Source organism: Anastrepha ludens, chromosome 5 (assembly GCF_028408465.1).
Source record: "Anastrepha ludens isolate Willacy chromosome 5, idAnaLude1.1, whole genome shotgun sequence".
In the NCBI taxonomy this organism is placed as follows: Eukaryota; Metazoa; Arthropoda; class Insecta; order Diptera; family Tephritidae; genus Anastrepha; species Anastrepha ludens.
The window spans coordinates 69222844-69238065 of NC_071501.1; the positions used below are offsets into that span (position 1 = coordinate 69222844).

Sequence of the window (15222 nt, forward strand, 5' to 3'; positions counted from 1 at the left end):
AACTATGTATCCTTTTGTGAAACAGAGGGTTGGGTCAATGATGGAAATCTTTTATTGCAGCTCTATTCTCTCTCGATACGGCGCAAAATCAATAAATAATAATATTATAATAACTGCTCTATTTTCGGAAGATCACAGCTTAATGGCAAAACATTAAGTTTTGGCACTTTTCAGCTGACCATTGAAAAATTGGATACTATAGAAATCTCAATATCGCTTGAGTGAAAGCTTAAAACGCTATGGTAATGAGAAAAAGTTGCGAATTATTTTTTACCGCGTGTGCAGACCAATCAGACTAACATATTTTAGTTGGATCAATGTAATTAATACCGATAAAGATATTATATTATTATTCCAATAATTCGAATGGAATAAACTATAAGGCCGTGTTTTTCCATTTTTTCTTGCTGGTTCACAAAAGTACGCTGATCCTTGTATTTAAAAAAATAGAAGTCATTAAAATAAAACAATAATTTTGTGAGTTAATTCTTCCAGGAGCTAAAATAAATAAACCCTATAACCTATGGTTCACTAAATTCCCTCAAAATGCGTGTAGATTAGCAACGAAATTAAATCAGTTAAAAAATTTTCGCTAAATAATCGCCATGCAGAGCAAAAAAATACATTGGTACTCAAGTGGGACTTCCTTCTTGAGGGACCCTTTTCAGAAATTTGGCTTTTTTGACTGCAAAGTATTTCAGAATGTGTATAGAATTTGATATATCTTAAAACTTAAACATTAAGAACTTTGATGTTGAGAAGTTAGCAATAATTCACTGAAACTGATAATGTCTTCTTCGAAGTTGCAGCCAACACAATGAAAGCTTTTTCTGAATATGGAATAATCCTTTAATAATCTTTTCAATATGCAATAATCCTAATTATTTAATACTGCACATTTAGCACTTTTAAACTTTACATTTCTAATAAAATTTATTGATTTATTTATTTATTTATCCTTTTTATGCTTTCAGGTGATACATTCACGTCGGGAAAGCGACGCGGGCACGTACTGGTGTGTAGCAAAAAATGAGTTCGGTGTGGCACGTTCGCGCAATGCTACGCTACAAGTTGCATGTAAGTGGAAGATAAACATGAAAAAATAAGTATAGAAAAATGCACCGAGGACATATAGTAACTGTAGAGAATTTATTATTTAAAGCGCAAGCTGCCTATTACCCTCGTGAGTGCTCCGATTACAACCTCGCAGCATACGCTCACTAACGGTAATATTGCACCAGGACAAATTGACTAGCGTGTTTACAGCGAAAAACTGCAGCCATTGATTGATTACATTGCGCTAAATAGGGCTAATTAACTAAAAGCTTAGAAATGCAAATAGGACAATAAAATCATGCAGGTGGGAAGAGCTTTGAGGATCTTACTCGTGCCTTATTTTTATTATATTAGCAAAAACAAAGTCTCGCGACTGCATACATTTTATTTGTAAATACATCACACAAAGATGCTACAAAATGCAAATTTTCTTCACTCTCATTCTACTCTAACTTGCTGCTATCTTTTGCTGCCAAGCAACTCGTCTTACGAGTATAATTCAATATCCTTTGGAACTGTCATAGGAATACAAACTGATTGATATTTTCAATATTTGTAATATCTTTTCTCTGTATTTACCTGCCTACACTACCTCCGTCAGTTATTGCCAACTAATAATAATGAGTTCTATTCATAGGATAGTTTACTTGGGGATGCAAATGCTGAAATGGCAAATAGCGCCAATAAAGCTGGCATTTGGAGAGGATATTCGCAAATTGAAGATTTGTTGTTGTTGTTTTGGTAATTCATAACAAATAAACAAGTCAGCAGGTAAACAATTCTAAAGGCTGTACCTGTGTGCAGAGATTTATGCAGCTGGGCGTATTATTTGCATACTGTGCCTCATTAGAAAGGATCAAAGGAGCGTAGGCTTACAAAGAGATGTTTGGTGAGGTACGGAAGCACAAGAGGAAAATAGTTGGAAGCATAAATGTTATTGCAATTTAATTGAGAGCTAATAATAGTCGGAAGTAGCTTCACAAAGAATAAATACGTAAAATAATAAAAAAGTGTTGACTCGAATAATTTATATTAAAAATTAATGGATATACTTAGGAAAATAATAATGACGGCTGAAATTAATGAAATAAAATATAAACCAGTTATTTGGTTAACATAAGACAGGAACTATGGTATAAATTATCAGTTGAGATGAAATAAAAGACGAGAAATGAAAAATGGGAGATAAAAAAGATGAAAGAGATAAGCGATTAGAGATGAGAGACGGGAGATAAAAGAAGAGTGATGTGGGATAAGAGATGAGATATGCGGAACTAGAATTTAAAAATTATGGATTAGTGATGAGAAATGGAAGGTGAGAGGTTCGAGATTAACTTTTCAGAGAAATCAAGAACTAGAGATGAGAAATGGAACATAAAAGATGAGAGATAAAAATGATAAATGGGAGTTGAGGGATAAGGCATGAAGTATGAATGATGAAAGATGAGGAATGGGGGATTAGAGATGAAAGCTTAAAAGTTAGGGATGAGGGACGAGGTATGACAGATTGAAGATGCGAGGTGAGAGATAAGGGACTAGAGATTATAAGTGAGAGATTAGATATTAAAGATTTGGAATTAAAAACTACAGATTAGAGGCTAGAGACTAAAGATAAAAGATGGGAGATGGGAGGGACTAGAAATTAAATTATATACAATATTATATTAGAAACTAAAGACTAGAGACCAGAGATAAGAGGTGGACGAAAGGAAATAAAATATGGAAAGTCAAGAATTTGAGATGAAAGGCAAAAGATGAAGACAGATCGTAAATGAGGGATGAGAAATGAGATATAAAAGATGAGATTTAAAAAAGATAAGGGACGAGGAATGAGAGATAGAAGATGCGCGGTGAAAGAGATTAAAAGTAAGAGACTAGAGATGAAAGATTAAAAGTGAGAGATGAGGAATGATTAATGGAGGATGAGATATGAGATAGGAGTGATGCGACATGAGAGACGGGGAATTAGAAAACAGGACTAACAGGACAGGACCTGGGAGACTACAGGACAGGACCTGGGAGACTACAGATAAGAGATTGGTGGTAAATGATAAATACCCTAGGATTTGAGATGAAAAATTTAAGATGAAGAGAGATACAAAATTAGTGGTGAGAAATGAGAGCTGAAAGATGAAATATGAGAGATGGGAGTTAAAAAAATGAGAGGCAATCGATGGGAGATTAGAGATGAAAGGTTCAAAATGGGATGATCAAAATTGGGAGGTAAAATAAAAAAAAAAAAAAAAATTTATAAAATGGAGACTAGGTTCAAAAAATTTAAAATTAGAGGAGTAAGACTAAATACAGTGACACAGAATATCTAAATCGAAGAAACTGTACTTCTGTGCCTTCATCACAGATGCGCATGTATTAGGAATTGTTTCTAAGGTGCTCTTCTAACCCTTTCTTAGAAAAAAAAGACATCTACATTTTCGAACCATTTCATCAAAATTGTTATCATTTTGAGAGTATTTCTACAAAAAGCACTAACAAGCATAAGTTTAAATAGATGGAAGGTGAAATCCAGCAAATAACTAAAATGAAAAATCTTTATTTATTCTTGTAAATCAATTTCATCCCCTTCAAAATAGTCCCCTCTCGATGAAATACACTTATGCCAACGATTTTTCCAATCCCCGAAACATGCCAAATAGTCCATTTCCGGTATAGCCATCAGCACCTTCTTCGATTCAGCTTTTATCTCCTCAATCGACTCGAAACGCGTTCCCCGGAGTGGTCTCTGGAGTTTTGGGAATAGCCAGAAGTCACACGGAGCCAAATCAGGCGAATACGGTGGTTGCGGAACGATATGCGGGGACTTTTTGGCGAAATGGTCGTGAAGAACGAGTGCAGTGTGAGACGGTGCATTATCGTGACGCAAAAAGCAAGAGTTGTTGCCCATAATTCTGGTCTTTTTAGACGAATTGCTTCACGTAAACGACGCATAACGCTCAAATAATATTCCTTATTAACAGTTTGGCCAGGTGGAAGGAATTCATAGTGCACCACACCACGAAAATCGAAAAAAACTGTCATCATGACCTTAATTTTTGAATGACTTTGACGTGCTCTTTTCGGTCTGGCCTCGTCTTTAGCACGATATTCGCTTGATTGGTCGGTTGTTTCAGGGTCGTAAGCATAAATCCAAGTCTCATCTCCCGTAATGATGCATTTGAGCTTGTCCTGATAGTCTGAAAGCATTGTTTCACACACATCAACGCGACGACTTTTTTCCAAGAAATTGAGAGTTTTCGGTACCAAACGAGATTTGACTTTTCGTAGGCCCAAATGGTATTTCAAAATGGTTTTCACAGATCCTTCTTATATTCCGATCATATCAGTAAGGTCTTTAACAGTCAACCGACGATTTTTGAGCACTAACTCCTTCACTTTATTGACGTGTTGGTCATCTGTTGACGTCGATGGTCGTCCGGAGCGCTCCAAGTCATCAACACGTTCTCGACCCTCTTTGAAGTCTTTGTACCACTTATAAACATTTTTATGCGACATGGTCGAATCACCAAATGCCTTCTGCAACATGCTAAACGTTTCCGCAGCCGAAATTTCATTCCGCAAACAAAATTTGATGGCACTTCGCTGCTCAATCAAATCAGACATTTTAAAAATCGAAAAATGCAATCTTGGTCGTTTGGTGAACACAAGCGTAAATATATTACTGATAATGACATTCACATGAAAGTTGGCCCAGATGTTATTAACAGTGCTGCCAACTCATGAAAATAATGATTAGAGCGAAATTTTAATCCCGCGAAGTTTGACAAATAAATTCCCTTTACTTTTTGCCCTAAGTATTACATATAAAATGTATTAATCAAACAATTTAACGTAAAATTTAAAAGATAAGATATAATTAATAATTAATGGAAAGTAACAAAAAGTCATATGATATTTATATTACACCAAGAGAGGAAAATATTAAAAAAATTATGTATAAGAGGTGTGTTTAGAAAAAAAGTTGACTTTTATTTCGCGCGAAAAATATTTTCTTATTCCTTGCCCGCAACGTGCATTCATTTTTATTTTTTAATATACACAATTTCCGATATAATTAATTCTTGAAAATTTTAAAAATCTTAGTTTTTTGAAATTATCAACCACCTACATTCAACCAACTTAAATCGCTCTCTTCCAGTTCTACGCGATGAATTCCGCCTCGAACCGCAAAACACGCGCGTTGCACAAGGCGAAGTGGCGCTGATGGAGTGCGGAGCGCCGCGTGGTTCACCGGAACCGCAGATTTCATGGCGTAAAAATGGTCAAACAATGAATTTAAGCAGCAATAAGCGTATACGCATTGTCGATGGCGGTAATCTGGCGATACAGGATGCGCGACAGTCGGACGATGGGCGTTATCAGTGTGTGGTGAAGAATGTGGTGGGGACACGTGAATCAGCAACAGCTTTTTTGAAAGTACATGGTAAGTGCGGAGGGCGTATTCTGAATTAATTATGAACACAAAAAAATGAATTTTTGAATTTATTTTTACAAATTTTATTATTTAATTAATAATCTTTATTAACGCTAACTCTCCACATTCACATAGTTTTTCTCACTCCACTCTGTTTTGCAGTGCGTCCATTTCTCATACGCGGCCCGCAAAATCAAACCGCCGTCGTTGGCAGTTCGGTTATCTTTCAGTGTCGCATTGGCGGTGATCCATTGCCGGATGTCCTGTGGCGACGCACCGCTTCAGGCGGAAATATGCCATTACGTAAGTGTTTATCTGCTTGCTTTTCTAGGATTTACATATAGTATACGAGTATGTGTATCTATAAAATATTTATTTTACCCCTTTATGTATATAAGTATGTATCATACTTGTAGATTTATGCACTTTGATTTCAAAGTTTGCGGTCAGCCACTGCATTGCAAGCGATTTAATGCTTTGACATGCCACTGCTGACATGACATTGTTTTATGAGTGAATGCAATATTTTTGTTGGTGTCATTGGAAATACTTTTGTTACCTGCTTAGAAAAAATGCTGATTAAGTTGAAATATTTTAAAATCAAAGATTTATTCAATTTTTGAAGATTTTTTTTTACAGAATACATTTTTTTTTAATATTTTTCGATATCAATATTGGTTTTCAATGAAATCTCATATTGTGGATCAGATATACATCGAGGTCTTTCTTACAATATTGAGGTAGAAATTATCATATTGCGTGATATCTTTAAAGTTTGCTCGCATTCTAAATGCAATCGCTTAAGTCCTGAGTGCATGAAGATGTATTGGAGCTTCTTTCACAATTCTACTTACATATGGTAAATTCCACCTAAAACGGCCCTATGCAGAAAAAAATTAATTTAGTTGTTTTTAGTTAAATTCAGTCAAATAATGTCTGCCAGAGAATAATATATATGGGAAAATCAAAAACTATATTTTTGCCTTAAGTTTAATAAGTTTAGCAACACTGTGGACTTCGCCTATACTGAAAAGTGAGCTTACATTCTTTTTACGATGTCTTTATTTTACATTTTCTTGTTCTTCCTTTATGACTATTGACAAAACCCCGTTATATTTGAATATAATATGCTATTGCTTGCATTCTTTCAAAGTTTCGACATGGTACATTGTAAAATAAAATTTTTATCGGTTTTTTAAAACTTTAAAATTTTCGGTCACACCCGTCCCACTAAAAATTGAAAAAGTTCAATTAAATTGGTACTGTACATTATAATCACTTGATACTTTGCAATGATAACAAAGTATGCGTAGTAAATAGTTTGGAGACAATTCAGTAATATAAAATACTTGGTCACACCCGTCACATAAACGCGAAATGCTTGTTTTTTTAATGGATTCGAAAACCAGAAAGCGAGAACAAAGGAAAAAACTTAAGAACAATAAAGAAAAATATGAACTGCATTTGGCTTTAGAGAGAACAAGAGATAAAAAAAGAAGAGATGCCAAAAAAATTACAATGGATGAAGCGGCGTTGGAAGAAAAAAGGAGAAAAGATAAAGAAAGAAAGCGAAAGCGTAGACAGCGCAAAAAGGATGAGCAGAAAGTATCAAATGTTTTGAATGCATCTGAAATTGGTAGCTTCAAATCTCGTCGTTCATTGAAAAAAACAGTCACCAAAATCCATCGAAAAGAATTGCTGTTATTAAGCAACTCGCTAAAGACGTTCCCTTAAAATCTATAATGCCCTCAGTAGGTACAAGAGTGAAAACTCCTATTGACGATATTGACAAAATCAATAGCTTTTATTTACGGGATGATATCAGTCGACATACACCTGGAATAAGGGACGTAAAAATCGTGAAAAATCCATCAACGGGCGCTAAGAAAAAAGTTCAAAAACGATATCTCAACATGACTGTAGGCGAGTGCTATAGTTTATTTAAGGAAGAAAATCCAACAATTAAAATTGGTAAATCTCAATTTTATAATTATCGGCCGCTAAATGTGTGCCTAGTGGCGGAAACTCCCCTCAATATGTGCCTTTGCATCTATCAAGAAAACATTAAGTTTATGACAGATGTTGCTCATAAAACTTTTTTTACTATACCGGAGAGTCCTTCAAAAGTTTTGCTAGAGAATGTATTATGAAAACACCGCTGGACTGTTTCAAATATCTTGTTGCAAAACACAAATTGAATAAGATCAATGTTTTTTACGCATCAAAAGACGACATCGATCAGAATAGTTCTTTCTTAAACGAAAGATGGGAAAGCATTAAAATGGTAAAGAACCTTCAAAAAATACATGCCTTTAAAAGAGCAGATGCGGTCTCTGTATATGCTTCCTATTCATATTTATCTGAATTTAAACAAATTTCCTTGAAAAATACAGGTCTAGAGTATTGTGATGTCAATGATAGCGAATAAAAAAAATGAAATGTTATTTTATGTGTTTTTATTCATAATTGGATTCAATAAAAAGTTTTAGTTAAGCAAAATTTTTGAATTTTCATACTATGTCCCTTTTTTTAAGCATTTTTTTTAAAGAAAAATATGATTTTTTTAGAAAAGTAAGTATGACATATAACCAGAAAGACTTCAAACAATGTGCTCCTCCAACATTTCTATACGCATTCTTTGGGAAATTTTACAAAAACTTCAAAAAAAAAGTTTTGTTGAAAGCTTAAATATGTAAAGTCACACGCGTCACAGTCTTAAAATGGCAGCTATGGTCGGAAATGATGCATTTTCAGTATGTACTTGGTATCAAACAACTTTAATATTCACATGGCAGGGATTAGTGTCCTTTAATTTAAGTAACAGTTTTAAATTCTAAAATTATAACGAAAAATGTCAGTAACACGGTCACACCCGTCACAATGGAAATGACCATATTTAGATTCACAAAAGGTGCTCTTGTGTCATCAAATTCTTTCACATTCAGTGACGTTTTCTCAATATCTGGTTAATATTACTTTTAGCTGGTGGTAATTTAAGCGAATGAATGCTTAAAATTGCCAATTTCATTTCCACGCAGTTCTGGTTACAATTCCTGTGTGAAATAGTTCGGTTTGATGTATATTAGTTTTTGGGACATTGCCAAATAACGGTCCCGGTTTAAAAAAGAGGTAGGTCATAAGAGTGAAATTGAATATAAATACACTTGCTAATTGCATTGTTGCCTAAATTCTATCAAAATTAAATGTGCTTCAAATATTTCCAAAGTAAAAAGCAACAGTGGTTTTTGCTAAAATATGATAATCTTTGATTTATATTATAAGAAATATTACCGTGATCAGTCTAAAAAAATTATCTAGAAATAATTTAAGATGCAATTCGAAAAAATCTTCAATTAAATGTAGAAGTTATTCGCATAGGAATAAAAGCTTATTATTTTTTTTCGTTAATCCGCTAAATGCAATCAAAACGTAGTAGAAAGCAATTTAAAACTAATAATAATTAAAATAAACAAAAGCAGTTTTAAATATAATTCGTAAGGCGATTTTTTCAAAATGACAAATCACTTCCTACCACGGCACATTGAGCAGGTAGTATAGCAGTAGAGCAAAAACAACAAGGGCAATATATTATATATTTGCAGTTCAAATGAATTTACATCAAATTTGACAATTTTGTGACCGAACAAATAGAAAAAATCCAATTAGCTGTTTTAGTGCTACTACCTGTTCAATTTGCCTTGATAACAACATATTTATAACTTGCATTAAACTCAAATTTCTGAAAACTCTAGCAATGGGAGGGTTTCGTGCATACTGAACATTGAAAACATCGACATGGAAAAACTCTGAGCATTGAAGAGGTCAGGCAGGTATGTTCAACAAAATCTTAAAAAGGAGTGCGGAACAATCTACCAATAATTAGACTTGGAGGAAATCGAAAGACAAGGACAAGACTATTCTCCTACTCTGCAAGGTTTTCAAGTTTAACAACAAGCATTTTGTGCCATAGGCGGGTATATGACCCGAAAAGCATAAGTTACGTAGCGTTTTTGCTGCGTCATTTGATTTGATTCTCCATATTTTAGACATTTTTACGATATACTTTTTTGCTTCAATCCAAAACCATTACTTGGCAATGTTTCGAAAACTAAATAGCAGAAACAAATGTGGATCTTCGACCTCAGCGACCGACATTTCATGAAAACTGAATCGTTTGATTCTCATGTAACAAAAAAATTATTACTTATTTGTAAGCCAGTGTTAGCTGACGTCAAATTAGTTCGATCATTGGCAATATGTTGGAAAATAATTAACAAAAATCCATTGTGAATATATGGAAACTGCGTGAGCGATACGCCAATGTTTTTGAAAGTAAGTAGATGGATGCTATTTCTCGGGAGGAAAAGCGAAGGGGCATTTTCATTAAATCCCTTTATTATTTACACTTCTTAACACTCCCGGCAGTCGTCATACATATTCCACACAAATACATATGTGTATTGCTTCGAATGAAGCCTATTTTGAAGGCGACAAAATAAATTTTGATGATTAAACAATTATTTTGCATTCTATTGAACAATTCCAGGAACTTTTTTGACGGAGTGTGAGCTATAATAAGTAAAAAGCTTATGATAAAAGTACTACTGTGGGCAAAAAGTAAGGTGAATTTATTTGTCATACTTCGCGGGATTAAAATTTAGCTCTAGTTATTTTTTTCATGAGTTGGCAGCACTATTAATAACATCTGGGCCAACTTTCATGTGAATATCATTATTAGTAATATATTTACGCTTGTGTTTACCAAACGACCAAGAGTGAATTTTTCGATTTTTACAATGTCTGATTTGATTGAGCAGAGAAGTGCCATCAAATTTAGTTTGCGGAATGAAATTTCGTCTACGGAAACGTTTAGCATGTGGTGATTCGAAGAAGGCATTTGGTGATTCGACCATGTTGCAGAAAAATGTTTATAAGTGGTACAAAGACTTCAAAGAGGGTCGAGAACGTGTTGATGACTTGGAGCGCTCCGGACGACCATCGACGTCAACAGATGACCAACACGTCAATACGAGTAAAGTGAAGGAGTTAGTGCTCAAAAATCGTCGGTTGGCTGTTAAGGACCTTACTGATATGATCGGAATATCAAAAGGATCTGTAAAAACCATTTTGAAAGACCATTTGGGCCTTCGAAAAGTCAAATCTCGTTTGGTACCGAAAACTCTCAATTTCTTGGAAAAAAAGTCGTCGCGTTGATGTGTGTGAAACAATGCTTTCAGACTATCAGGACAAGCTGAAATGCATCATTACGGGAGATGAGACTTGGATTTATGCTTACGACCCTGAAACAACCGACCAATCAAGCGAATATCGTGCTAAAGGCGAGGCCAGACCGAAAAGAGCACGTCAAAGTCGTTCAAAAATAAAGGTCATGATGACAGTTTGTTTCGATTTTCGTGGTGTGGTGCACTATGAAGTCCTTCCACCTGACCAAACTGTTAATAAGGAATATTATTTGAGCGTTATGCGTCGTTTACGTGAAGCAATTCGTCTAAAAAGACCAGAATTATGGGCCAACAACTCACGATAATGCACCGTCTCACACTGCACTCGTTCTTCGTGACCATTTCGCCAAAAATTTAACGCATATCGTTCCGCAACCACCGTATTCGCCTCATTTGGCTCCGTGTGACTTCTGGCTATTCCCAAAATTCAAGAGACCACTCCGGGGAACGCGTTTCGAGTCGAGGAGGAGATAAAAGCTGAATCGAAGAAGTTGCTGATGGCTATACTGGAAATGGACTATTTGGCATGTTTCGGGGATTGGAAAAATCGTTGGCATACGTGTATTTCATCGAGAGGGGATTATTTTGAAGGGGCTGAAATTGATTTACAAGAATAAATAAAGATTTTTCATTTTGCAACCAAATTCACCTTACTTTTTGCCCACAGTACATGTAGACTAAATGCCGAAGATGTGACGAAAAATGTTAAAAGACGACTACTGCACAATAAAAACTGCTGCTCGACAATAAAAAAAAAAATTTAAACACTACTACTGAAATACACCTCATTAGTTTTTGAAACGATAGATACGTTCCTTAAAAATTCATGTGAAGAGAGCATTAGGTGAAAGCAATATTAAAAAATAGTTTTTAGAGTTCACTTAAGCATTGATTTCGTGCTTACACAATTGAGTTTATCAAATATATTATAAGAAATAATTTATTAAACGGTGACAGTAAAATCTACCGATTCTCAGAGACCCTTCCTAAGACTAAATTAAATGATTCGTACATATCGCACCCTAAATACAAAAGGGTCACAACTCAAAATGTACCTTCTGCTCAAATATGAGCGAGACGTTATCAATAAAACGGTCCGCGGATGACATATGGCAAAAATAAATTTTTTGTTTTTTGGTAGGACTGTTATAAGCTTACATGGCAAATTTCAGCGTGATATGTCACATAGTTTGTTTTCTGTGCTACTGTAAACAAGTCAAGCTCGAGTGTGGAAAATTTTGAGTTGGGACCCTTTTGTATTTAGGGTGCGTTATGTCGAAAAATCTCACTATTTTTGCTTTGGTGGGTAAGCGCTAAAGTGGGGTGTACTTGAACTAAAATTCTGTGAAACAAAATAAAAAATTGTCTGTTCTAGATAAAAATATCGATATACTGTATTATACTTAAAGTTCCGACTATATGTGCCGAAGATATGACGAAGAATCATAAAAAGGCGACCGCTGCATTCAACCGTAAATAATTTCTTTTAAATATTTCTGCTGGAATAAGCGAAATACTTCCACTTTAGCAAATGTTTATTAATTTTTAGCGAGCTTTAATTGACTGGCATTAGGGTGGTTCATTGGGTTGATAGGAACTAAGATCTGGTGGGCAAGTGCTAGACGGGCTACTTCAACTAAAATCCTGTGAAACAAAAAAAAACACAGTTATATTCTCTATAATTGTCTGTTCTATACAAAAAAATCGATATATTATACCCTAAGACCCAACTATAAGAGTGGAATGCAAAAAATACTAAAAACCGTACTCCTAAGCTGGACCAAACAAATTTTTTTTTCAAAATTGTCAAAAAGATAGCGATATTTAATGTTGTTTATTGTTTTTACTGTCATAAGCTGCCTGCTTTGTTTTGGTTAGCTGCTAGCCGGCAGATCATCTTACGATAAACTATAGCAAAAGTTAACTGACAAATGTTTGCTAATCAAACATTAAGAGATATTATACTTTTTCTTATCCATTACTCTATTTTTGTATGTTCTGATTAAGCGTTTCGTTGGACATCGAAAAGGCGATCCTCAAGCACATATAATGCCATCTGGAAGATAATATGGAAAGTAATGAGCAGTTAAATATTTGTATGCCATAATTTTTTTGTTTAATGGATGAGAAATTTTTCAGGACATATACATAAATGTACAACCCACGTAGGTTAGTTAAAATCTAAGTGGCGAGCCTGCATGCTGATCGTCTTCAATTGACTTCCTATGTTGCTTAGGTAGACTATGTTGGGACTTATTGTCCCCTTTTTTTCTTATTTCCTTATTCATATTTAAATGTATTTATTAGAGTATAAATACAGAAACATAGAAAGTAGCAACCCACTGACAGTTCACAAGAATTCAGAAGTACACAAAATTTGTCGAAATTAGTTTGCTGATTATGTGATAAAATTGCGGTAATCAAGCAAATATCAGCATTTCAAATTTCTTGCTAGAGTTACCGAAACCCACAATTCAGTGCGCGAGTATTGAATGCGTCAATCAAGCATTTCCACCCTCTTCAAGAAGCGAAAGTTCTGCTTCAATCTAACTTTGACGAGACTTTCGAATTGGCGTCAATCAAAAAGGTAGCCAGTTGACTTTGCCAATTCCACCAAAAAGTCAACACGCACAGGGTAATCGTTTGTGTGTGTATGTGTGTGATGTGTAATTATGTGCACACGTGGTTGCTACTGAGTACCTTCGTAGCAGTCGACCAGCCCACTACCTTCAAGCTCATCACACTTCAGTAAACACAGTGCAAGTGCACTTGGTCAACGTCTTTTCAAGTGTAGTGCTGACTGAGTGCCGGACTAGCGGAGTGAACGATGTTGTTGGAAAAGTACCTACCACAGTGTAAAAGTCATTTTGTTGGCGCTGTTGTCTGTTATCCACCACAAAATAAAACTCTACCAATTTGTTGTTGTTACTCATACACGTACCACAAAACAAACTGCAACTTTTAATTCCGTTAATTGCCAATCTCTGTTGCCAGCAATCAACATTTGTGCTGCTGCTGCTTTTGCTTGCACAACACTTGAATGGTGGAAAATCAGCACGACTGACTAAGTGTGGGCAAGTCCAAGAGCATAGAAGTAGTACAGGTGTAGTAAAACGAGCGAGGGTGGGAAGGGGGAGGGAGGCTAGAAGTGAAAGCAGGTGGGTTTGAGAAGGAAAAAGGATGTGCGCAAACACTACAATGTGGAACAACAGAAATAACTCATCGGTACAAACACATACACACACGCACACACTGAGGGGCACACTCACACACACTTAGCCACTAACCTATGCAAACAAATAAGAAAGCGCAGGCTGAGTGCCTTTTGTGTGAGCCACAAAACGCTAACGAGCTAAGGCTGAGCGGCAAGTACATGGGCATGTGGGATACCTGGTACTCATATACGCACAAACACATCTACACTAGCATTTAATCGCAAATGCGCGCGGTTGTTTGTTTGTTTGTGTTGGGGCAAGAAAAAGTTTTGCCAGCCGGACCCGACACTGTGGTTATAGCTGTGCGGTGGTGCAGTGGCGCGGAAGTAGCAAAAGCAAATGTAAACGCCAAAGCTTCCGTAAACTTTTGTTAAGCAAACAATTGCCACAGACAACAAAAACATTTAAAATCCAAGCATTTCACACACGAACGCACACAAACGCATGGAACTCCATTGTAAGCGGCAAACAGACAATGCAACACAACGCATGTGCCAGTTGACGTACATACATTAGTATTGATGTGTGTGTGTGTGCTTCAGTGCTGCACCTTCGGAAGCTGTACACTGCCAACCCCACCATCCGTATTTCTATTGGCTGCTATAGCCGTTTCCTCGCTTCTCCCACTTTCCAAGTGCCAGCGAAGAAACCGAACACTCGACTTGCTGCAACGCTCGAGTCATCGTTGCAACACTTGAACTACTAACCAACCTATAACTATGCAAGTGGCAACGTGACTCAAAATAAACCAAGGATTTTACAGCTGTCAACTAGCATAAAGTGGTGTTGTTGTAGCGCCTTGGTAGTAGAGGCTTAAAACATTCCTGGTTTCTGCCGCTAGTATTTAGGTGGACAGGTGTGAAGTGAAGCGACAGGCTTTACCTAAGGTGGCAGGTGTCGTTAGTTAAGGAAGAAGGATGTGAAGTATGTAGTTACAGTGTGCTGAAAGCGGGCGTGGAATATACAAAAATGTAAAATGAGTGAGTAACCTTGAGAAATTATCTGAATATCAATACTAATAAAAGAATTAATCAAATAGCAATCAAAGCACATTAAGCAAGTAAAACAACAACAATACCAAACATACCATATACAAAACTCAGGCATAGCAGAATAGAGTTGATTTCATCGACGAAGAGGCGGTGGTGTCTTTTGCTTTTCGTGATCTTTCTCCAGAATTTGGCGTATTATGAAGATTTGGTCTATGGTGTACTTACCAGGTGTGAAGCTGCACTGTAAAGTTCCAGGCCTTTGTTTGACGACGATGGGCTTCATTCTC

At 35.8% G+C, this 15222-nt stretch overlaps 1 protein-coding gene across 1 annotated transcript in view; it reads left to right on the top strand.

The window, feature by feature from the left end:
- The window catches only part of LOC128862722 (protein sax-3), a 94307-nt gene that overhangs the window by 13227 nt on the left and 65858 nt on the right, over nucleotides 1-15222 (top strand). Inside the window, exons 2-4 of the mRNA XM_054101408.1 lie at nucleotides 975-1077; nucleotides 5210-5494; nucleotides 5648-5788. Of these exons, the coding sequence (XP_053957383.1) occupies nucleotides 975-1077; nucleotides 5210-5494; nucleotides 5648-5788 (529 nt within the window). The remainder of the gene's footprint in view (nucleotides 1-974; nucleotides 1078-5209; nucleotides 5495-5647; nucleotides 5789-15222) is intronic.